This window comes from Suricata suricatta, chromosome 2 (assembly GCF_006229205.1).
Source record: "Suricata suricatta isolate VVHF042 chromosome 2, meerkat_22Aug2017_6uvM2_HiC, whole genome shotgun sequence".
Classification (NCBI taxonomy): domain Eukaryota; kingdom Metazoa; phylum Chordata; class Mammalia; order Carnivora; family Herpestidae; genus Suricata; species Suricata suricatta.
In genome coordinates, this window is record NC_043701.1 from 39,860,617 (window position 1) to 39,885,404 (window position 24,788).

The 24,788-nt window shown below is 44.2% G+C and overlaps 1 protein-coding gene across 4 annotated transcripts in view; it reads left to right on the forward strand.

Moving 5' to 3' along the window:
- ELMO1 (engulfment and cell motility 1) overlaps nt 1-24,788 on the forward strand; it is a 522,106-nt gene that overhangs the window by 192,286 nt on the left and 305,032 nt on the right. For 3 of the 4 annotated variants that reach the window (XM_029924925.1, XM_029924946.1, XM_029924936.1), the window contains exons 11-13: nt 3,920-3,970; nt 6,749-6,871; nt 8,275-8,406. In XM_029924925.1, coding sequence (XP_029780785.1) covers nt 3,920-3,970; nt 6,749-6,871; nt 8,275-8,406 — 306 coding nt within the window. Of the gene's footprint in view, nt 1-2,881; nt 2,923-3,919; nt 3,971-6,748; nt 6,872-8,274; nt 8,407-24,788 lie in introns of those variants that run through there. The other variant, XM_029924953.1, reaches the window with a different exon arrangement.

The following is a 24,788-nucleotide window of genomic DNA, read 5'->3' on the forward strand; positions in this document are numbered from 1 at the left end:
ATGAGTCAGGGACTCTTGTTTGTCATAATTTAAAAAATATTTTTCAGGAGGTCAAGAGACAGTTGGTGCTAAAAAAATTTTTCAAGCACATAGTGAAAAAAGTTTGATGTTATTTTCTGAAGGCTAGTGGAGCCTGTGAAGCAGAACATCATGCTAATTGGGGATATCACTTCGGTTCTATTATATATTGTTATTGGCTTTTCTTGTGAAAAATTAAACGTTCTGAATTTTGGGTAAACAGAAAAATTTACAAAGCCTGCCATCAATGATAATATTTTGAGAGTTTGCCATGTGCTAGGATCAGTGTTCAATGCTTTGTGTCTTATTTCATTGAATTCTCATGTCTGCTGAAAGCCTTATTATTGCCTTTTTACAAACGAGGAAACTGAGAGTCAAAGGGAGTAAAGAATTTGATCCAATTGCTGAGCAGATCAGAGTCACAGTTAGAATCCCACCCTTGACCTTGCTCTTCTCTGCAGAGCATCCCGTTGTCAAGGAAGCATCACCCGCAGAATTCTCTCATGTTTACTGAGAGAAGAACTCTCTGGAGCCTGAAAGACACCATGCCCATTTTCTCCCTCCAACTAAATTAAAACATAACCTAAACATTTATTTCTTGGATTTACAGGAACAGCTTTGTTTGTTTGTTTGTTTTTTAAAGTCTTAGGACACTGGATAAATTCCACTTCAGTGAAAAAATTTTATTTATTTCAACTTCTCCTCCCAACTTTCGGGCAAACACATTGGTAGGACTCCATTATCATGGTTTTCCTTCCTTTTCAAAATGTTTCAAATGAATTTGGATGGATTTTGAAACCGTCTTCCTGCTTTTACTGAAGAAAACTACCACCATGGTCAGATATTTTTACTTGGCAGGCAGACCGGAGCAATATTTTTGTTTTGTGTTCACTGAGTGGGCCCTACTGAGAGAGCGCTGAGTTTAGAGAGGCTGGGGTGGACCTTCCGCTTTGCCAAGGCCCCCCGGGACTCTCTGGGTGTGGGGGAAAGGTGGTGGCACAGGAGAGGGGTCTCCTGGATGTGGGAGATTCTCCCTGTCTCTGCACAGGTGAAAGGAAGGGGCACCTCTTGTGTGGAGGAGGGGGCTCTTGGGGATGAGGGCATATGGTCCTTTTTCTTATAACTACAGGCCATTATTCATGTTACATTTTCATGGCATACATGTTGGTGAGGTCCCTTCCAGATTTCTCTACAAATATTTATGATTTTTGTAATTTATTATTTAAACAAAAACTTTTTTAAAAGTTAAAGGATTGGTTGCGAAAATCAGAAAATACAGATTCAAAGGAAGAAGTCTGAAAGACTCCTCTAATTGCATGCCCTAAAAGAGAACCCTCACAACTACTCACGTTTTGTGTGGCTTCTCTTCCTGCTTTCTTCTAAGCAAGCCTCTTCTACATACATGATTTTTTTTCACTAGATGGACTCATACTACATGCACTGGTTATTTTTTTAACTGCTTTTAAAATGAAATAGGATTTTGTGAACATCTTTCCATGTTAATGTATCTATACCCATATTTAAAATTTTTTTTAATGTTTATTTATTTATTTTGAGAGAGAGAGAGAGAAAGTGAGAGCGGTGAGCACAAGCTGGGGAGGGGCAGAGAGAAGGAGAGAGAGAATTCTAAGCGGGTTCCATACTCAGTGTGGAGCCCGGCCTGGACCTCCATCTCACAACCCATGACCGCAAGGTTGTGACCTGAGCCTTAATCAAGAGTTGGATGCTTAACTGACTGAGCCACCCAGGTGCCCCCTATGTCCATATTTATACAGACCTGTACTTTTATATCATCTTAACGGCATAAAATATTATCTATCTATGGACTCTCAAGTTTACTCAAACAGTTTTCTAATATTAAAAACAACAATAACAACAAATCCATGATGTGAACAAGGATTTTTCTTTTTTCTCTCTGACCATGTTTCTGTTCCTTACGAGGGTTGTAGAAAATATTCTTTCATTTCCAACCAAACATTTTTTGTCTACTCTCTGCCAGACAGTGCTCTAGGCTTGGAATACAGAGATGAAAAGGACCGTTTTGGTGCCCTTAAGGTGACCATAGTCTTACAGGCAAGATACATAATGTCAGCAGATAATTATAACAGTTTCTGTAGGTATTAGAAATATATTGTCCTTTTAAATTTATTTAAAATGTCATCAATCAATAGGCTAAAAAAGAATATTATTTTCTGTTTTTGGTGTGTGTCAGTTAGGCTGTAATTTCGTTTTTATAAAAGAAAATAAATTAAATTTTTAAAAATTTAAAAAATTTTTAAATGTCTTTTATTTATTTCTGAGAGACAGACAGAGACAGTGCGGGCAGGGGAGGGTCAGAGAGAGGGGGAGACACAGAATCCAAAGCAGGCTCCAAGCTCTGAGCTAGCTGTCAGCACAGAGCCCGACGCAGGGCTAGAACCCATGAAATGTGAGATCATGACCTGAGCTGAAGCCGGCGCTTAACCGACTGAGCCACCCAGGCGCCCCAAAAAGAAAATAAATTTAAAAAACTGTAGGGTCTTTTGGATTCTTTGTTTTTCATTTGGCCCAAGAAAAATAAAGGACCTTCTTATTTGCATTAGGCAGCAAGCGCTGCCTTCTGTGCTCCACAGAAAGACTGGTTCCTTCCAGACCGCCATTTTACTTGTTTCTGTGTGTGTCATTGTCCTTGCTTTCTTATTTTTAAGAGATCGGAAGTTGTTTTGAAACACCTCACAGTATTTATGCACTTTTCTCTGCTACGCAGGGGGTCAGCAGGGGTGTTTAATGCAATTGTAACCTCTAACAGAGTCCTCTGAATTCCCATCCCTTCTTCTTTCCTGCATGCTTTCCTTTCTCTGGTGGCAATGGCGCCGCTAGGTTGGTGTAGAGAGCAGTGTTGACATCCTTGATTGTCCTCTGACTGTAAGTCCCCACATTCTGTTCCTACCCCAGCCTGCCTGTGTGTTCCTCTTGCGCTTCCTCCCCGTGTCCTGGGTCCTCCTTGCTTCCTCCAAGTTTATTTTAACCTCGACTGAATTCATGGTTGTGTGTTTGCATCATAGCTTAGTTTCTTCTCTACTCAGTTAAGAGCAGCAGCTCTAAAATCCAGCCCATCCCAGCCCCCAAAACAACATGCAGGTGTCTTCCTGAATATGAGCAGTATTTTTATTTTTGAATGTTTGTACCAAGGTTGCACCCAACTTTATAATTTCTTCTTACTGTTTCTCAATATTTAGAAGTGTCCGTGAATCATTTCTTTTTATAAAGTCACCCGCAAATCTTCTGTGCTAGCTAGGCAGACCAAAGCCCAAAACACAACTTGTAGAAATGAGGCCTAGCGCTGCGGAGTGTGGGCTCCAAGAGCTTAGTACCTGCTCAGATATTTGTCCTTCCTTTAAGCGCTGCTCAGTTCACTTGCATAGACTGTTTTCAAGTCCTGGAGTACGTACCACTCCCTCTTTGGTTTTGCACAGATTAAAAAGACTTAGACCCTTAAAATGATGGTTCTCTACTATGAGAATCTCCTTGATGGCAGGTGTGTTTCCTAGTGTAACCTCCCTGCCCACATGTAGTCTAATAAAAACTGATGGGCCTTTGGAATGGAGAGCCATGGCTCTCATTTGGAGCATTTGCTTTTAATTCAGTACTCACATTTTCCTGGAAGGAGGAGATTCCTAAAGAAAAAGGATAAGTTTGTGGGTGCCAGATTTCCTTATTCTGCTTTTGGACAAAGCTTTGTTATCAAAACAGAACATTCAAAAAGTCATTTGAATGCCACTGCCTGTTGGAGTCTATTCTTTCCTAAGAAATACTGCTGATATACAGTTAGGAAGGACACCCAGGATAAAGCCCTTGGGAACCATGTTGAAACGGATTTTTCTAACCTGAGGTTTTACGTGGGTTTGTTTTTCTCCAACAGGAGATGGCGAATATTTTGGCTCAGAAGCAACTTCGTTCCATCATTTTAACGGTGAGTACCTTTGTGGTGTGACCACTTCATTGGGCGGGAATGATCTGGTATGTTCATTTATTCCCTCTTTTGGCTTCTGTTTATGGTGTGTTCTGTGACTTGCTTCTGTGAGGAAGCAGTAGGAAGTAGAAAGGAAGAAGAAGTGTGCTTTTGGAACTGGAATAAAGAAGGCTTTCCCACAGGAATGGCTTCCCATGACGGGAAGGAGGAGTCTCTGAAACTGCTCTAGAAAGACATTCTGGCAGGGAGGGGTGGAAATCTTTCCCAGTGGGACAGGTTTATTACAATTACCATCACTCTAGCTTTACATTTAAGAAATCAGAGGCTCCGTGGCTTTAAAAAAATCCACTGGTGTGAGCTTATACCGTTTTTAATGAGGAAGCTAGCTGGAAACCTCAGCCTGACAGAAGTCCTGTAATTTTGACCATCATTTTCCTGGGCCCCTTTGCAAGATACAAGCAGAAAAGACATATGTGGAATCTGCTTGTTAAATGCAATGCAAAAATGACCTGAAATGTCCGTGGAAAAGAAGCCCTTACATGTTATGTTGTGAATGCTTTGAAATAAATCACATAGCATGATTTCCCGAGGCCTTATCTGCTACTTGACTTTAACCAAAGGCTGAAAGAAACACACGTGATTGATTCTCTGCTTACCAAAGAAGCGATTTCTGTTTCTGTGATATCAAAGAGGAGTTCTACAAGCTCACAATTACACACACACACACACACACACACACACACACACACATTCCAATATAGTGAGTCTACTAAAAATTAAAAAACGTTTTTGAGGGCAAATGCAATACATATTCTAGAATCCAAAGCCAATGGCAATGACTACAATTTTTCATCAAGTTTGATTTTAAATTTCCTAGCTGACAAGGATGAAAAGGAACAAACATATGAATGTAATTTTCATTGTTTGATGAAAGAAGTACCCCAGTTCTTTGGGGATGACACACTTTTCCCCCCAGGAACTGGCATATGAAATGGGTGTTTGTCAAGCATCCAGTAGGTTCTTGGTCCAAGAAGGTCTGGTAGAGGTTGCAGAGGGATTTGTGATACGGTTCGTCTTTGTCCTGGCTCTCAGTGAAAGTGGTAGCCACACTATCAGATGTAGTTCAGTGAAGGAGTTTGTGTGAGAGGAAGAGCGTGGAGGGATGGAGGATGACAAATGTTAAATTAAGGGCTCAGCCCATGGTTGCTACCCAGGTGTGGCAGTGGGCGGTAGAATGCCCAGAATTGGCATGGGTGGAAGTAGCTGTAGCTGCCATGTCGGAAAGATCACTTTGCTTCAGTGGGAAGTCTTCTATGAGACTTTGATGGCTGGAAGTTCAAGGGTGGTATTCTCAGACAAAAACTTGGAGCACAAATTCTTTAGAGTTGCTAATAAAACAGATGGCTATACACCTTGGATGAGGCACATAGTATGAAGTAACATTCGGTTCTGAAAATGGAAGGGTATGGGGTTTCATTCTATGTCCTTCGCATTGCCTAACTTCCCACCCACACAACCCCAATATTTTTGTGCAGTGACTTTTTTCTGTTCTTCATTTTTCTCTTTGCCTCGCTTCTTTTTTTTAATTAAAAAAATGTTTATCTATTTTGAGATTGAGAGAGAGAGCTTGAGTGGGGAGGGGCAGAGAGAGAGAGGGAGACAGAGAATCTGAAGCAGGCTGTCAGCACAGAGCCTGACATGGGGTTCAAACTCAATGGACTGCGAGATCATGACCTGAGCTGAAGTAGGACTGAGCCACCCAGGTGCCCCTCTGCTTCTGTTCTTTAATTGGCTATTTTGACATGGTGCTCACAGCCAGGACATGGAGTCCAATGCATGCTGGGCTTGGGGGCACCTAGAGAAAGTTCTTTCAGATGGCAAGATGTGGTTGGCTCTATCACATTCAAAACCACTGATTGGGCAATCATTTCACCACAATGACCGATTGTTTGGTTGTTTGGCATTTTTAAGGCACAACCATGGTCTCTGCTAAAGAAGACATATGTTAGGCACAAGCATTCAGTCTCCTTTCTGACCTTGCTCAGTGTGGGGGGTGGGTATCTAGTCTCCCACCATTCCTTTTGTATTTGTTCCATTTTGGCTCTGTATCTAAGGGGAAGGGTCATTTTGTTTTTCATTTAATTGCTAGCAGGTGAGTAAAGTTAGGCACATGCCTTCCCTCACTGCATTGTGGTGGTGCTGGGGCTGGTCTCTGGATGTTTCCCCAGTGAATTAACTGCAGGCCTGATAGATACTTTGCTTTTTTTTTGTGTTGCTCCTAAAACTTTTCCCCTTTTAGAAGTGGCATCACATGTCAGGGACCATTGTAGGGTAAGATGCCGGCAAAATTGCTTATAAGATGTACGCAGCATTCACTCCCCTCCTGGCCTGCAAGGGACGCTTCTGTTGTAGAAATCCACAGCTCTTCCTCCTCAGGAGACTCTTATTTTAGGCACACCTTCTTGATTCATACTGTGGCAATGACCAGTGCCTTTCCAGTGCCTGCCTTCCTTCTCCCTTCTGCACACAGTAGGTCATTTCCTGGTTTCTGGCCCAAACAACAGGAATGTTATGGGGCTCTGGAACATAAACAGTGGCTCCCCTTTCTTCCGAAGGGCGGTTCCTCCCACCAGCCTACATTCCCCGTGCCTCCAAATGAAGACTGCAGGGGCTCTACCTGGCCCCCAGTGATGGGGGTTAATTGTTGTTTGCTTTTTCTCTCTTTCTTTCTTCCTTCCTTTTCTTTTTTAAAAAATTATTTCTGAACCGTCTCCGCAGAATGTTATCCGAGCCCAGAGAGCCATCAACAATGAAATGGCGCACCAGCTGTATGTGCTGCAGGTGCTCACCTTTAACCTCCTGGAAGACAGGATGATGACCAAGATGGACCCCCAGGACCAGGTGAGTGCTCATTAGACACAAGCCAAAGCACATGTGGGAGAGAAAGTGATTATTAAAAATCTTTTCTGGGACTCCTCCCAAACCAGGAATTTTTAGGTGAGGATATTGTTTTCTCGTCATCTTAGAACCTGGGGGAATGCATTTAAAATTCAGGCAAATTTAGAATCAGAGAATAAAGCAAATGGATTACTTCATTATACATCAAACACATGCATATTCTTCCTGTGTTGGATGAGAAAGCCTGATGTCACCCGGCCAGGGACCTTGGCTTTTGGTCCCAATACCTTCAATGGTAAGGGCTCTGGGGTCACGTTTCAGGACAACCAGAGCCATTTGGTTGCTCTGTGTGATACTGATTCTGCAGATCGAGGAATTGATTTCCATTCTCCAGTCGTCAGTCCCGAGGGCGGGGGGTCCCGGGTAGCACCTGACTTCTGGGCCAGCGTTTTGGTTGGCCGTTGGTGTCTGGCTGTTGTGTGTGAGAGGTTATGTCTCCACACAGAAGGCTTTGGGGGAACGTTACTGCGTGAGGACAGAGTGAGAGGGAACAGCTGGGAGCCCTGCTGTAGCACATTTTCAACTTCAACAGCGCTGCAGCTTTGGAAAGGAAAACACTCATTATTGGCACGTGAGGGCCTGATCTAGTGCAGATGTGAACTGCACATGTGAAGTGTGTCACGGCCGCGGCACATCGTCATGGCTCGAGGCCACACGATTAAGAATGATGGAGAGGCTTTGAGAGGCTGTCCAACAAGCCCCGGACTTTTGGCAAGGCCAAGTGTAATCCTCCCAGAGAGATGAGACTGTCATCTTACCACGTATAGTGATGGAAGGCAATGCATCGTAATGTGGGACGGCCCTCCCTGTTTGGAAATGCTTCCTTATATTAACTTAAAACATACATTTTTCTCTTATCGTGATAAGATATATGTAACAAGAAAGTACCCTTTTAGCCATTTTTAAGGGTTTGTTTCTGTGAAGTCACTTCTTAGTGGAGGCCAGGATCTCTTGTCACTTGAACGCTGTTCATAAACCTCCATGCCTCTCTTTGTTTTGAACAGTGTGGAAGTCCCAGGTTCTTGAACTTGGCTTTCCCCGAGCCCAAGCCTTCCATCATGCTTGGGGCTCCATTTAGAACTTCACGAGGCGATTGACCCCAGTATTCCAACTGACTTGGCCACGGGGAGGATCGTGGAAGGTTGCCAGGGCTGACCAGCAGGCAGAGTGGCAGGGAACTATGCAGAGCCCCAACTTAGGACATTGGTTGTCTTTTATCTGTTTTTCTTTTGCCTGAAAGCAGTGATTCATTTACACCCTGGGGGGAAAGAGGGAGTGTATGAAATGTCACACAATGAAAGCAGCTCTTCCCTGCCCTTTTTTTCCCCTCTCCCTAATGCCTTCAGGCTCAGAGGGACATCATATTTGAACTTCGAAGAATTGCTTTTGATGCTGAGTCTGAACCTAATAACAGCAGTGGCAGCATGGAGAAACGCAAGTCCATGTACACCCGGGATTATAAAAAACTTGGCTTCATTGTAAGTAAGCTGTCTGCAGTAAGTGCTCTCCTTCCAACATCAGGGGTCTGACCTCAGCCACACAACCAACGGCCCCTCCGAGCGTGTGGTCCTCTTGCGCCTCACAGAATAGTTTCCATACTTTCCAGATGTTTAGCTGGTTTAAACAGGATCACAGGAAAATCTCTTCTGGCCGCAGCGAAGCGGAATAACTTGCACAAGTGTGACTAACACTGAGTTTGTTTATGCGGTTCTGATTAAGTGTAGTTAGCCCGGAATGCATCCAGACTTCATTAAATTGGCTTCACAAGATGCTTAGGGTTCTATTCGAATACAGTGGGTGGTGGCAATGGTGTGGTGGATCTTCTTACTGGATTCGTGATCGGATTAACATGGGTTTTGTATCAAAATCAAGCTGGGAGTCTCTGGACGTGTATTCACAATGAGGTTTCTGTGATTTATATTTTCCTACAAGTTTTGCCTTGCCATGGGCACCTGCTGTGGGTTCCTAGATTTTCTTTTTTTCCGTTTACACATCAGAACACGGCTTGTCCTGAATATAATCTGTTGTTTTTGTTTCGACTTGGGCTCCTATCTTGCCTTCATATCATCACTGCATTTCTCCCATGACTTTGAGCTAATTAATCTCAAATTCTGCAGGTGTAAAATTCGGGCTCCAATGTAAACAGCAAAAAATGAGATGTTGGCTTCAGGAATTAGAAATCACCAGGCATCTCAGTTTTTTTCCAAATACACTCCTCTTTAACACACACACACACACACACACACACACACACACATAAACACACACAAATATTAATGTTCTATACATCAGTATCATGGTTTATAGGGTATTTGGGAAAACTTGCCTTTCATGGGTATTGTCTTTGAAAATATTTCCACATGAGTTTATTTATACTGTTTTTCATTACTGAAGAGTTTTTCATTATCTGAATGGACTACAGATTATTTAATCATTCCTTTTACTGAGCATTTCAATGTTTTGAAATTACCAGTAAGTCTACAATTAATGTTTTTGCCACCCATTATTTATACACATCTATGATCAAGTTATTAGGATAAATTGTGGGACTGCCATTTCTCTGGAATATATTTTTAATGTTGTTGATGTTACCAAATGGCTGTCCTTTCCACAAATGCTGAGTCATTTCCACTTTAATCCAATGGATCAGGGTGACTATTTTTTTAAACTTCTCTAATATTTCCTAAACTAAAAACAATCTGGTAAGTTATGTTTTTATAGTGATAACCTTAATATATCTTTTCTAATAAGTATACTTGTCAAACATAATATTGTGCTTTGCAACTTACTTTATAGAGGTACTGTGACATCGTTTTTATATCATCATAAATCATATTTTTTGATGTCTACTTATTCAGTTTTTGAGAGAGAGAGAGTGCCAGCAGGGGAGGGGCAGAGAGAGAGGAAGAGAGAGAATCCCAAGCAGGTTCCACGCTGTCAGCACAGAGCCTGACACGGGGCTCAAACCCACAAACCGTGAGATATGACCTGAGCAGGAATCAAGAGTCAGAACACCTATTTATCAGGGATATGGCTGAGGGAATGTGGATGGGGCTCCTGTTTTATCTCCCCACCCAGTTCTTTCTGGATTTTACCTTAGCATGTTGAACAAGGCCTATCCAAATCACCAGGGAAACTTTGGAAAATCACCCAATCTCTCCTATCCTCAAATCTTATCAAAACAGCCTGGGAAGAGATCAAGGCATATGTATTTCAAAACACTCACAGCTGATTCTGACATCTTGTCCTGATGGAGAGCCTGGCTGTAGGGTTTGCTTGAGTTACTTCCATTTCATTGTCTTCCTCGGCTATTACCTGGATTTCCAGTACATTTGGACTATGTAGGAAATGCACAACTCTAGTTCTTTCTACATGATGGCATCCGGGACTCATTTTGTCTCTGCCCTAGGGGCTAGTGGTTTTTGTTAGGGTGCATTTGGATCCTAGAAAGCACAGTGTCCTTTCTCCTTCTGGCCAGATGTGTGAAAGACAAAGGAGAGAGGCAGATTGGGGGAAGAACACTTACCGGACTTGGATTATTACCGGTTCTTAGGATTATTACAGATCTCTAGGAAGGGTATATGTCATGGGGGTGGGAGGTATGAGAAATCCCCCTTTTGGTTTTCATGCTCTGGTCCTGTGTGAAATCATCAGGCTATTTCATGAGACAAACTCTGAGGGACTTTTCTTAATGTAGCTCCTTCTGTGTTAACATGATGTGAATTCCTTCCACAGTTCAGTATTCGAGTATATCTTGGTTTCCAGTGTCTGCTGAGTGTTCTGCTTCAAATATTTTAGGGAAACCAATGGAGTTTTTCACTGAAAATTAATTTGATGTGATTTTAAGGCTTTAGGTCTGCTGTGGCCTCCTTTCAAAGGAAAAAGCAGAGACCTGGAACATAGAATGACTGAAAGAGAGTGGTGGTTTCCTTTATTTTTTCATGTTTTTTTTTTTTTTTTTTAGTTTTCAATGTTCGTTCGTCCTTCCCTGAAACTTCTTCTAGGCCACTCTCTTGCATCAGAGAGTTGAGAAATTGGAAAGATGAGTTAGTAATGATTTCTAATGGTGGAAAATTTCCAACGGCTTTGACAAGCAGAGATTTTCAGCTTTGCATGCCCAGACCGCCAGAAACAGACCAGCCTCAGTAAATGGAATCGTGCGCTCATTGCGCCACCTAGAGACCGTCGTGCAAAAATGCTGGTGGGATACAAGTGGCCTTAAAAATCTCCAGGTGTTGTAAGCAGTTCTGAGCAGAATTCTCTGTGTGCTTCTGAAAGAAGAATAGTCTTGCCTATTCCCTTAGTGAACTCCTTCCTGTTGGAGTTGAGATTTGGATAATCTTTTGGATCTCTTTGAAGAAAAATTTCAACTCATAAGATGAAGATTATTGTTTCTCGTTTCATATCTCCTAAGGAGACAATGCCCAGGAAGTGTCAAATGACAAGTTTTCGGAGCGCAGTGGGACTAGGTTTTAATTCCACCTTTCCTAATTACAAGCCACTGGACCAGTGGGCCTGATATTTCACCTGTTCAGGCATCAGGTTCCTCAACCATGCAGCTACTGTTCTATTTCAAGGTTGTTGGAAGGCCATCAAAGATCATCTGCTAGTGAGTGGCACATGGAACGGAGGATGTGCCCAGCAAATGCCACTTCCCTTCTTTTCTTGTGGAGAGTGCATATCACAGAAGTCACCGGCAGCTTGTTTAGTTTTCCAAAGCAGAAAAAGTAGTTGCTCCCCCAAGGCAAACAGAACAGTTGTCCAAAGATAATTAAGCACAGCACCTTTGAGAAGGCAGATGGTCTTACGTCTCTTCTCAGCACAGCATTCCAACAGGGCAGAGTTTTCTGATGAAATAACTCCGAAATCTCAATATAAAGTGGCTAAATGGCGTGTATGGTTAGTCATAACACAGAAAAGCATCTGCCTCTAAAACAAAGTGGCTTAATTTCAGTTCACGATTCTCTAGTTTCCAAATGGACGTGCCTTTAAAGGTCCCTGGGGGGGAGGAGGGGTCAGGGTGGTCTCAGATAGAACTGTTCTTGTTGGAAATAAGAAGGGAAGGGCGCATGCATTTCTCAAGGTGATGGAAGGCAGATTCTATTTAGAACGACTTTATTTTGAAACCCGGGGAAATGCCTGAATACAAACTGTATCTTGTTGATTATAATGACCAAGAACTGTGCCAAATGGTTTTCATACTCTGTGAAGAGTTGTGTTTCTGGCTAGAAACCCATCAGATGTCTAATTGGTAGCTTCTCTGCTTGTGATTTTTGCCTTTGTCCAGTTTGTGGGACAGTCATTAAAAAGGACATATCTGTAGTTCACACTTCTTTCTTTCTTTCTTTCTTTGTTCCTTTTTTTCTTTTTCTTTCAGAGACAAAGAAAGGGTACCTGTGAGTGAAGGGCAGAGAGAGGGAGTGGGAGAGAAGCGGGGCTCACTTGGGGCTTGTGTTTTATCTAAAGCAGGGCTTGTGCTCACCTGATGTGGGACTTGAACTCATGAACTGTGAGATCATGACGTGAGCTGAGGTCAGATGCTTAATGACTGAGCCACCCAGGTAGGGTTTTTTTCTGATCTCTCTTGAACTAAGGCAGGTGTTGAAGCTGGACAAAGCTGAGTTTTTTGGTTTTTTTTTTTTTTTTTCTCAATGCCTCCCATCCCCTATTCCTTTAGTTTGACTGGGACCAAAAATTAACTCACTTTTATTTATTTATTTATTTATTTTACTGTTTATTTATTTTCGAGAGAGAGCGAGACAGAGTGTGAGCAGGGGAGGGGCAGATAGAGGGAGACACAGAATCCAAAACAGGCTCCAGGCTCTGAGCTGTCAGCATAGAGCCCGACATGGGGCTCGAACCCACAGACTGTGAGATCATGACCTGAGCCGAAGTGGGATGTTTAACCGACTAACCCACCCAGGTGCCCCAAACTCATTTTTAAAAGAAAGTGTTTCTGAGCAATATAATGTGCTTTAATATGAAAAGTTTTGATAAATATTTCCCTTAACATTTTCAGATTGTCTTAAGAGAAAAAAGTGACTAAGATGTGAAAGTGGAAAAGGACATTGAGAAAAATATTATTTTTGAATTAAGATTCTTTTATTTCTTTTAAAAATAATCTTTTAAATGTGTATTTATTTTGAAAGAGAGACAGAGAGCAAGCAGGGGAGGGTCAGAGAGAAAGGGAGACACACAATCTGAAGCAGGCTCCAGGCTCTGAGCTAGCTGTCAGCACAGAGCCTGACGCGGGGCTTGAATTCATGGACCTTGAGATCCTGACCTGAGCCAAAGTCAGACGCTTAACCGACTGAGCCACCCAGGTGCCCCAGGATTCTCTTCTAAAAGTAGGTTTGATCATGATCAGGTTTGCTGAGACTAGCATGTCAAATGGAAATGATGGTTGTTGAAAAGATACTATATTACTCACTGTTGTCAAGAGAGGGAGCGTGTCGGGGCGCCTGGATGGCTCAGTCGGTTAAGCATCCAGCTTCAGCTCAAGTCATGATCTCACGGTTCGTCGGTTTGAGCCCTGCGTTGGGCTCTGTGCTGACAGCTAGTTCAGATCCTGGAGCCTGCTTCGGATTCTGTGTCTCCCTCTCTCTCTGACCCTCCCCTGCTCTCATGGTCTCTCTCTGTCTCTAAAAAATAAAATAAAAACATAAAAAAATTAAAAGAGAGGGAGCATGTCACCCCACACAGGGCCATGTGGAAAAGCAGTGGTGGTGAGGAGGCAGAGAGTGAGGGGAAAACTTGGACATGACTTTTTGTTGTGCTTTCCATGAGAAAAATGAAGGCAAGATAAGTGTACATAGGTTTACCTCTTTGAATAACCTCATAGAGTTTGCCCCTAGTTGCCTGTTATCTGGCAGATGAAAGGCATGCTTCCTATCTGTAGGAATCAGCTAACCCTGGGAAGGGCAGTTCCTCCTGTCTTAACAAGGACCCAGGATATCAAAGGATGAGAGAATATTTAAAAAAAATTAGTGATTAATACACACTCATGTTAAAATTTTTAGAGGATTTTCTACTTCCTAGATGATAGAAGAAAATTATGCATCGTCACACTAGTATAATCATATGCAATTGCATATGCAGTGCTTGGTGTCATTTTAATATATTTTTTCTCCAATACAGATGGCAAGGAATGAAGTGAGATGTGTCTCTATCCATGGCTTCTCCATCTCCAGCCCCGTTCCCTGTTTCCCTACCACAGGAGGAAGCTGCTAGAATTTAACCATAACTGTTAGCATGACATTGGGATTAAACTTGGGTCCGAACTCAGGCTGTCCAGGGCTGATTCCTGACTCCCCTACTCACAGGCTGATGTGGGCAGATGACTTGACATTTTCATGTCTTAATTTTCTCATCTTAAATCTGGGGTATAAGAGCTGTCTGTATTGGTAGATTTGTTGTGTGAATTAAATTAGCAGATACTTGTAAATCACACCGAATAGTGCCTGGCGCTTAGTAAGCAGACTATGAATTTAGATGCCGTTATGCCGATGTTACAATTACTGTTGATATTATTATTGGGTGATGGGGCCTGGGAGTGTCTAAGTTGTCCCAAGAAGATAGTGAGAAAGTGCATGGTTCAAAATAAGAGTTACCGATGGAAGAACAGTATGTGCTTTAGGAAACTGCAAACATGTGTCATGGGCGGACATTTAGCTTGCATGCGGAGAGAAGTCGAATTGGCTTTGCAAGAGAGAACAGGTTATAGAGAATTTTAAATTTGAAGGAGTTTGAAATAGTCCTCATTCATATTTGCAAATCCAGCTGTTTGCTAGAATTTATTTGTAACCCCAAAATCAATGCTTCTGCTTTCCTAGTCATTTGCAGACATGAAGTCCGGCAAGGGGACGTTCTGCCTTCTTGTTTCATCTCCAATACTATAAACGGGAGTCCTTTTCATAGTCGAGCCAGGGCCTTGATTTTTGAAACCTGTGCTTTGTGTTGCTGTTTAAAGTGGTCCCCACACGAGGCATTGATGTGCTGCTGGATTTTGTAAGTGCACAGAGCTGGGATGCGCCTTAGGGGGGGAAATGTGTGTGTTAGATAAACTCAGGTCAAGCCTGTGTTCCTGTGTGATTGCCGATAGTTCAACGTTAATGAACCAACAATATACATTAATTAAACTGTCTTAAAAAATACATAAGACAAGGTTATAGATCAATTGCTTGGCGGAAATCACGTGACCAGAGACTGGACCTAGCCTAATGCTGTATTCCCCCCCGGGGAAGCAACGGCTCAGTATTTGTTATACCCGGATTTTCCGTGACTTCATAGAACATGGCTACAGGAAATAGGGAGCATCGGCTGCACTGCCAGTGCCTGGGAGGCTTTCAGTCAGGGGCAAGCCCTGGAGAGGAGGGTCCTGGCAGCCCCAGCCTCAGTTCCCTCCCAGGCCCGTGGCCTGTACCTGATCCGTGAGGAAGAGAAAGCCTACCCTCCGCTAGCTGACCAGTGTAGGTGTAACAATATCCACCCAGCACTTGGCACACTGCTCAGGAGACATGGGGGACATTGATTCATTTGTTTGGAGTCAAAAGCTGCCTGGAAACTGCTGCCATACGAAAAAACCAGGTTCTTGAGATCAGGGGGATTTTCATTCCGCAGTCACTGTAAGTAGAGGAGAATGTGCTCTATCCCCTGCCTGTGGGGGACTTGGCTTATATTTCTGCATCATTCCTGATGGGACTTTCTCATAAGGTTTTTTTTTTTTTTTTGCTGAGAATGTGATCTGGTCCCTTGGAGCACAGAGACAGTAAGAATTCAGAAGACCTGTGCGGGAATTGTAGAACGTAAATTTTGACATGTACCTCATTGTGCAGTTTTCCTCATCCCCCCCTCCCCCCCGCCGCCTTTGCAACGAGGCATCTCTACTAACTACAAGGTGAAGCGACTTTTTATAAAGTAAGTCACATTTTCCCACATGGATTATTTGATAATTAGGGTAGTATTCCTAGCCGAGCACTCTGCTTTCAAGTGGTTAAATATGTGAGCCAATAAACAACAGGTCAGAAAAGCAAGAGACAACTGGTATTTTTCTGAACTGTCATTTACTGAAATTCTCGAAGTTTTAGCCATGCGGAATTTAGGAGGTCGCTGTGTGTGCTGGTGTGCTCTTCCAGGAAGCTCTGGCCAGTCCTTGCCAGTCCATCCAGTCCCAGACCATCCTTTCCACCTGAGAGACTCCTGGGGGATGTTGGTTGAGGGAGTCCGGTGACTGAGACACTTGCATGGTTCTGTCTTAGTGAATCTGCAGGCAGACTCTGTGTTTGCCTGTTCCTTGGAAGCAGGTCGTCTATATTCTGCCTTGTGGGCACTGCGACCTGGTGCCTTCTGATCACACACCCACTTTCCCCATCTGAAATGCAGCAAAGACCCAGTCCTAATCATTCGCACTTTTGCTGGTGTAACTAGTGGGAAGATTCCAGTTATTAGTGAAGCTGGAACAGAATCAGCCACCAGATGGCACAAAACCACAGACATTGATTCCCAACCAGAACCCCCACCCTCACCCTGCCTCCAAACTTGGACAAACAACCCTGGGACACCTGGTGACCTGGCAGCTCTGCTTATCAGCCTGCGGAGAGTGAAGTTGTAGGACCAAGACAGGGGCTTAGGATTTCCAGGGTGGGGTGGGGGGCTCCCTTTAGCCTTCATTGGAGATTTTCAGGGGCTAGGAACACTCTAAGATGCACAGCTGTTCATTGAGATTTGTCTGTTGTTCATGGCAGATGAGCTTTTCTCTAGTACCCACATATCCTGCCTCTCATTCTCAATTATTTCTTCCTCATGCTATCATGGAGGCCTTTTATATGAGATATAATAGTCTGTACATCTAGTATTATCTTCTGTCTTAACATGAACACGCAGGAAACAATGCACTGGAAACGGAAAAGCAAAATGAATATGGACTGTGGAAACCATAGTAATAATGTACTTTGAGGTTAAAAACACACATAATCAAAACGTGGCAGCAATAATGTGGAAGGGGTAGGGATGGTCAGTGAAGTCCCAGTGAACCAGCATTATTGGGATGGGGTACAGAGCTGGCTAGGGAACTCCGAGCTGATTCTTAGTATACTTTTCTAAGGTGAATAGAATCTGATACAATCATTTTTCAATTTTTTTCTTTTACGTAGCCACTTCCTGAGTTAGACGTTCAAAGATGTCATTGAGACTTTGGCCTTGATGATAGGGACTACTTGAGCCTCTTGGACATTTTTTTGCATTTATCTCTGCCTTGTTTCTTTCTCACTCCAACACATAGCAAGGTGGGGTTCTGAAAGGAAAGCAGCCAACTGAGGGCATTCCACGAAGCTGCCAAGAGTTGAGGCAAAAGTTGCAGGCAGCTGTGTTCGCATCCTTCATTGGCAAGTGGGACTCATGTCTTTCAAGGGGCTCCTTCCTTACAGATGAAGAAAAGACCACCAGTGTCCTGTCCTTACATGTCCAGGCTCTGTAGGTCTTCCACGAATGTTTCTGGTTAAATAATACAGAACGTGGCACATGCTGCCTTCACATTTGGTTTTAAGTGCAGACACCTTATGTTGTACCCAGATCTTAATATCGCCCCCAGAAACCAGAGACTGCCAGGGAGGCCGAAGCATGCATGCAAAAGCAAAGGGCTTTATTACGAATTTAGGCCCGGCCAGCCTAAACTCCGGCTCACAGACTTCAACAACACACAGTGGATCCATGTGGAGCGAGCCCCGAACATGGCGGGGCAGGGCCTTCTATGAGTTTGGGAAGGGGGAGTTACAGGAAATGGGGACACAGGTACAGGGGTCCAATCATTATAGCATCACATCATTGACAGTAACTTTAACCAATTACAGAGTGGACCCAGGACCCTCAGGTAGGGCGTGACTAGGCTTAACCTCCATCTTTAGGCCCGCCCCCAGAAATGTTAATGGTGTTAGCTGGCCTTCAAGGTCAGAGGGGAAACCTGAATCAGACCTGCATCCTTACAGGTAGTTTTGTTGAAGTTGCAATTGCACATGTGGAAGAGGGAAAGTTAGCTCTGGAAAGATCTCTGGCAGGGCCCAGAAAGATCAGATATCAGGCTGTATTTGCCATCAGTGAACCCAGCAGAGCAGATCACTGGGACGGAGAGTCCTGTGAAGCAGGCTCTTCAGGGTGGAGCAGCCTCATACGACCCCCTCTACCCCAGGTCAGTGTCATCACGCTTCCTGGTGATGGAGAGAGACAGCAAGAAGCTCCATGCGGAACACTTGCAGATCTTTCCTTTCCTGATCTTGCTTTGCCATCTGGCTGGATTAGGGAAGAACAGTCAAAACTGATCCAGTGTGGCTTGTAGGGGCAGCCCAAGCATGCCCTCTTACTGTGGGAGGTGGAGGGTGGGCCCCCTTTTCCTCTGTCCTTTGCCTGCCACAGGGCCTATGTTGTCTCTGCCATTTCCATCAGGTCACTGATATACATATGTGCCGTGTTATTCCCCTTAGCGGGGGCAGGAGCTTAGAGGGGCAGATAATCTCCTCCCAGAGTCAGCCCCAGAACCTCTGGCATTTACCTGCTGTGGCTGGCCCTGGAGGTGGTGAAAAGTACATCGGCCCTTACTCCCTGGACAGGAACACATGAATAATTGTACTTGTGAAATGTTTTGATATTTAAATATTTTTCTTTTTAAATTTTTTTCTGAAGTAGGCTCCGCACCCAACTTGGGGCTTGAATTCACCACCCTGAGATCGAGAGTCACATGCTCCGCCGATTGAGCCATCCAGGTGCCCCATGTTTTGATATTTTTAAAGGAAATGTTTTAAAAGAGAATTTTTTATTGTCATAGCAATATTTGAACTTCCTCTTCCTCTTCAATATTTTACTGTAATTTATTTTAACTCTAGGCAAAATTTTTCAGGGATGACTCCTGAAAACTGAGTGAGGAGACAGCTTTCCCCTGCTTCCTGTTTTTCCAGATGCTTTCCTGTTGAGCACCCATTGTACTGGAAGAGGGCCATTTAGAGCTCCTGTTAGAGCTGAATCTGTTTTCTGTCACTAGGGGGCGCTCCTAACAAAGGCATGTGCATTAGTTGCTATCCAGGCTGAAGATGTCTTTATAAAGAATCACTCAGATGTGCTTGAGAAGGAGGAGTACTTAGTAGGGTGACTTTAGAAAAGGCTCACAAGAACCTCTGGCTCAGCCAAGACCTTTCACATTCCATTTTTAGCTTAAAATGTACAAGAATTTGGTCCCCTTTTAAACATGGCTGTGGCAGAAGGAGGCAACTTATTGAACAGTGTTAGTCATGAACCTTTTAGTGTATTGTGCACACTTTCTTGGCATCCTTTCTTTATACATGGCACTTTGGAGCCAAAGGGCACCATCCAGCAAGTGCAAGGATGACACTTAGAGGATGCAGGCTCAGTGACCTAAACAAGTCCATTTTATTCGAGACTATCTATTACAGCTTTTGTGAGCCCAGCCCCTGGGCCAGACTGTCTGGTTTTGCATCCCAGCTCCATTGCTCATCAGCTGTGTGACCTTGGACAATTGACTTAACTTTTCTATACCTCGGTATCTTCCTTAGTAAGATGGGCATAAGCAATAGTCCCTACCTTAGCTCACTATGGAGATTACTGAGTTGATAGTTGTTAAGTTCTTAGAAACCTACCTGGCACTGCGAAAATGTTAATGCTATGTAATTACTGATATAACCATGTGGATCTGATGGCCCTAATGAGTCCAGGGGCCACATTTTCCCCCTTGGATGACTGGGACAGTTCTCTATTTGACCATAACCAGCTGGGTTCAGAGAGTAGAAATATGTAGTTTCAAAAGTGGAGTTAATCCTAAAGGGTGATATGTCCCAAAGTCCATGAATTCTAGAGAATTTTCATGAGTGCTTATCAGGGCAGGAATTTTATACCCTTCAAAGAGCTTCTTTAATGAAGGCGTCGTTCTTTTTCCGCTGCCTTTTTGCTACTCAGGGGCCCGCTCACAGGCCCACTGCTAAGTCTGTCCTTATGGCTCTGTCACAGTATTTGTTTCTGTGAGAACTTTCAGAGGCAGGAAGGGCTCAAAACCACAATGTACATCAAAGAAGTTTTGCTGTCCACAACAGGAAGCACTTTTCAGTTGGCTGACTCCATCCAAGATAACCATCGAGAGTGCCTTGGACTTAGTCTGGACGGTACTAGACCAGAGCGTTTGATCAGAGTCTAGAATAAGATGAGCAATTGGGGTCCTGGCATCTATGATGAGTTGCTGGAAACATCCAGCACCTCTTCCCACTGTGCTTTGCTGTTGTTGTCCGGCTTGGTGATTTTGCCCATGGTAGGATCATATCAAAGCACCCTCGAGAATAGTGCTGGCTCTCCTGGGGTGCAGGCAAGAGGGTGAAGAGATTGTCAGCTCAGAGACCCCTGATGCAGTTCCCTGCCTACTGTTGACCTTGCTTTTAACAGCGATTGAACAGCTCCGCATGGAGTTAGGGTGCCTTCTATTTTTATTCTTTTTCCTGAGACTTTTTCCTTTTTCTTTTTCTCCAAATGGTCACCAGTTGTCAATGTCTCATAAATCTGAATTTGGTGTGATGTGACCTGGGGAGCGGGGGTGTGAGCATGGCACCCAGACCTGTTTCAAGTCTGGGAGGAAGTAATTTATACACCAGAGCCTGGCTTCTTGGCGTGGGATTCTAATTCTGGGGATCGCATTTTGTATGTATAGGAAGACTGTCAAAACCTTTCCAGTGGGAAGGGACAAGAACCAATTTGAGAAGGATGTGGTTACGTAAGGACTGTCCTGGTGCAGGTGTCTCGGCACAGTTGTTGCACTGGTTCATTCTGAAGGGGAGAGAAGGGGGCAGGAGGGACTCTCTGTGAACGCCGGCACACCTCCAGTCTCTCCGCTGAGAAATGAGGCGCACTCTTAAGATGGTTCTGGGGATGACATAGTTAAACGGGTAGCAGGGGTTTACTGATCCTTTGCTTTCTTATTATTCTTGCCCCTCTTCTTAAAATGCTCACCAAACTGATTAGCCTTCTGGGATTGTTTGATTCTTTAGGTGGCCCATGGAGGTTTCCATTGGTTTTGGATCAGTAACAAAACAGCCACAGCAGCCACTCCTACCAACAGCAGCATTTGGGGGATCTTCTTGGGGGTGTGGGTCAGAAGGCTCCCATGCAGTATACCGTTTCCTCTCTGCAAAGCACAGGACACAGCTACTATTATGCCTATCTTAGGGATGCAGAAAATGAGGCATTTTAGCTTTAAGAGGCTAAAAACCTGCCATGGGGACTGCATCGTTTTGGCAGGAAAAGGACACTCTTGCCAACTGAATGTCACTCCTTGAGTTGTTTGGCCAAGGCTACGGACCGCAGTGCAAGCAAGGTGGGGCAGTAGATGGATATGGCATTTCATGGCATGGCTCTTTCTCTGGCCTTTAGAGCGCTAAGTGGCTGTGCAAAGCTGAGACCCTCCCATACAGTCCTGCCTGCGCTGAGAAACCCACCCAATGCTGGTCTCTCCATGGTCTTTTCGTGCTCAGGATATCACCGTGAATGAAGAATGCACACCAACTGTTTGAAGGGAATGTGAACAGACCATTAACTTTGCTGGTTCTCAAGTCAAACCCAGCACAAGAGCAAGTCCACGTCCTCATCTCTGGCTAGAAAGTAGGGTAGCACTTGCTTGTTCTTGAAAACTCTCTTGCTTCCAGTTTTCCAGAGTCCTAGAAAACTTCCCAAATACTCAGGGCCGGCAAGTAGCAGCAGCGGGGTCCAGGATCCTGGTCGCCTGGCTGCAGTCTCCTCATCAGCCTCTAGGCTGCGCTGTCTGGCTACTTAAGGAAACATGAAAATGCTGGATGAAAAGTCTCCCTCTAGATTCAGTTCAGGTTGAACAGGGAGGCCTTGTTTCTGTTCTGCTTGTTTGCTTCCGCCGGCTGCCTCAATGTTTTCCAGTCGTTTGAATTTTCATTGATTTTGTTTCTGAGTTTCCTTTGCCCTTCTCCTCTTCTTCCTCCAGATTGGGAGCCTTTTCTGCTCAAAGATGCTTTCTCCTTACCACACTGATGTTCACCTTGCTGCATAACTAAAACAAAGTAATGAAGGAAAACAGGTGCTCTGATGATTAAAGTGCTGAATATTCTCATCCTAACTGTATGGAAATTCAGAAACTGGCCTGAATTCTCTGCTTCCTACTGCTCATGGAAGCTGATATTGACCATGTTCATTTTTATATTTGTCTGAGATGTCATGTGTGTTCCTTCTTAGCTCCCTGGAAGGATTCTCCCTTCCTCTTACTGTGGCCATTCCTTGTCACTTGTGGGCAGTGTGGGAGAGGGGACAGGCTAGAGAATGGAGGACACAAAGGGGGGAAACCCTGCCGCTCAGCTCTTGTTCTGGGGCAGAATCCACCACAAAGAGCATATTTGGGACCAAGTCTGTTAGGAGAAGAGCTACAGCAGCCCTGACAGATAAGAAAGCTGAATTAGGAGGCACATTCCTCCCTTACCTGGGGAAAGCACTGCAGAACCAGGCAATTCCTGTGCATTGAAGGGAGCCCCGCCTCCAGCTGGCCGAGCTTGGCTGAGCCCCCAGTAGGTATCTAAGGCATGGGAGGAGGCATGGCCATGGACTTCAGCTATCCGCTCTGAGTGGGTCACTGAAAGCCAGCACCCCATTGGGCACCTGTAGGATTCCTTGATAATATTGGATCAGGCAATGGAATAGGGGCACATTATTAAATCTAGAGTAATAAGGGACTAATGAATTGACTCATTTTTTTTCATGCAACCAATATTCACAAGCATTTGTTATGTTTAAAGCACTGTGCCAATAAACTTCTAGTCCCAAAGGTGAACCAGGCAGAAGCCAAGACCTTCGTGGAACTTAGTGCTTAATGAATTCCCTGTCCCCCTGGACTTCTGTGCGTGCTGTTCCCTCTGCTTGACCTGGCGCCTCCTTCTCTTCTCTACGGTTTTCAGTCCACTTGTGATTCTGGTGGGCCGTTACATTCTTAGACTAGAAAAGGTGAGTCTGATGGGAGGTCCAGGATCTTTTCCTGTTTCAGCACCTACTCCCTTGTTCACAAGTCTGATGTCTCCTTAGAGGGGTAAAGCCTTTTCTATTTTGCACACCATTGATTCCTTGTACCCAGCACAGTCCCTAACACTGGATAGGCATATGGTAAAGTATATGTTTAATTAATTAATTAACGATTCTGTCTTTCCAAAAGGGAGATCCATTTCTTTCTGTGTGTGTGTGTGTGTGTGTGTGTGTGTGTGTGGCTGGCTGGCTGGCTGTAATATCAGGTGAAGGTTAATGTGTAATATGAGAAAAATACAGAGTAGAAAATGCTCTTTGAAATTCCAAAAGGGAACAAAAAGGATCTGTTTGAGGAATTCGTGAAATGATATGGAGGAGACATTGGAGATGAGGATTAAAGAACAGGCAGTGCTAGACATGCAGGAATTGGAGGGACAAGCATGAGTGAGCCGTGGGAGGGGGGGCATGGGTGACAAGCAGGGAGAGGCTGAAGAGTGTTAAGAAAATGCTCCTTTGATAACAGGCCACAAAGGATTGTGTGCTGGGGTGTTTAGGTGATATTTGATCATTTTTTTTGAGGGGGGAGGGGCCACGAAGGGGAGAGAGAGAGAAAGAGAGAGAGAATCCCAAGCAGGCTCCACACTGTCAGCACAGAGCCTGATGTGGGGCTCGATCTCACAAATCATGAGATCATGACCTGAGCCGAAACCGAGCCAGATGCCTAACTGACTGAGCCACCCAGGCGCTCCAATACTCGATAATTTTTCAATTAGGAGATGATGTGGTGAAAGCCGGGGATTTCCCTCTGGGGGTAGAAAGATGGCCTCTCAGTACCTATCCTCTTAGTCTTTCCGCTGTGCATACCCTACCGTTGTAAACCTCTGTTGGGTGTCCTGGAATAGAACTGTGTTGAGTACCCGAGGTGGATTCTTTAGAGAAGAACATGGTAGTAGACATACATGTTTATGCATGTGCATGTGTGTGTGCATTATGTGTGTGCATACATGTGTCCATCTACCAGCAGGAGCCAAAGTGATGCTGAGAGACAACTGGGGCAGCCTGTAACACCAGGATGCTTCAATTTATTTGTAAGAGCTAGGAAATGTAATCAATACTTTTCCTATAAAAGACCATTTGCAGAGTCCTATTTTAGTGTTTCCCGGTGATGCAATAGTATATATATAGTACTACCCTATTTTTAGTGCTGGGCGTGAACATACACCATAAGGCGCTGGTTAGCAATGGTGTTGCACCTTTAAGCTCCCGGTCCTGCAGGCAGCCACCCTGAGTAGTGGGTGGCCTGTGGTGTGAGGTCATTCTCTGATCTCCCTGAGCCTGGCAGAGCATGTCCCTACCTTGGGTGGTTGACAGCCCTATCCATTTTGCCCTTCATTACGGCTTATGTAACAGCCTTTTGTTTTCAGTCAGTTTACATGTCAGAAAAAATTACGTCCATCTTGTAAGAGATGCCCGTGAAGAATGAGCCCGGCAGAAGCACAGGAAGCCGGGGCCCCGGCTGGATAAGCAGCAGCTTGTGGGCTGTGCTTTGTAACCGCTGCCTTGCGTTTGCTTAGCCTCCCTGAGCCATGCTTCCCAGGTGCATTCTTTTCCATCTTTGGCGAGAAACCAAGGGGAAGGCAGTCAAAGGGCTCATGAAGTCCTGGGCAGTATGTACATGGTAGTGCAAACATGTAATAAGCAGATACTGACTTGTCAGGTTAAATTCTTCAAATCTCTCCTAAAAATTCCCTCATCAGATCTGAACGCATATCTGCAACGTTTGGTTTTTGCGTTTTGGTTTTGCTTTTACCGATGCACTTTTTCTTTCTGCTTTTTTTTTTTT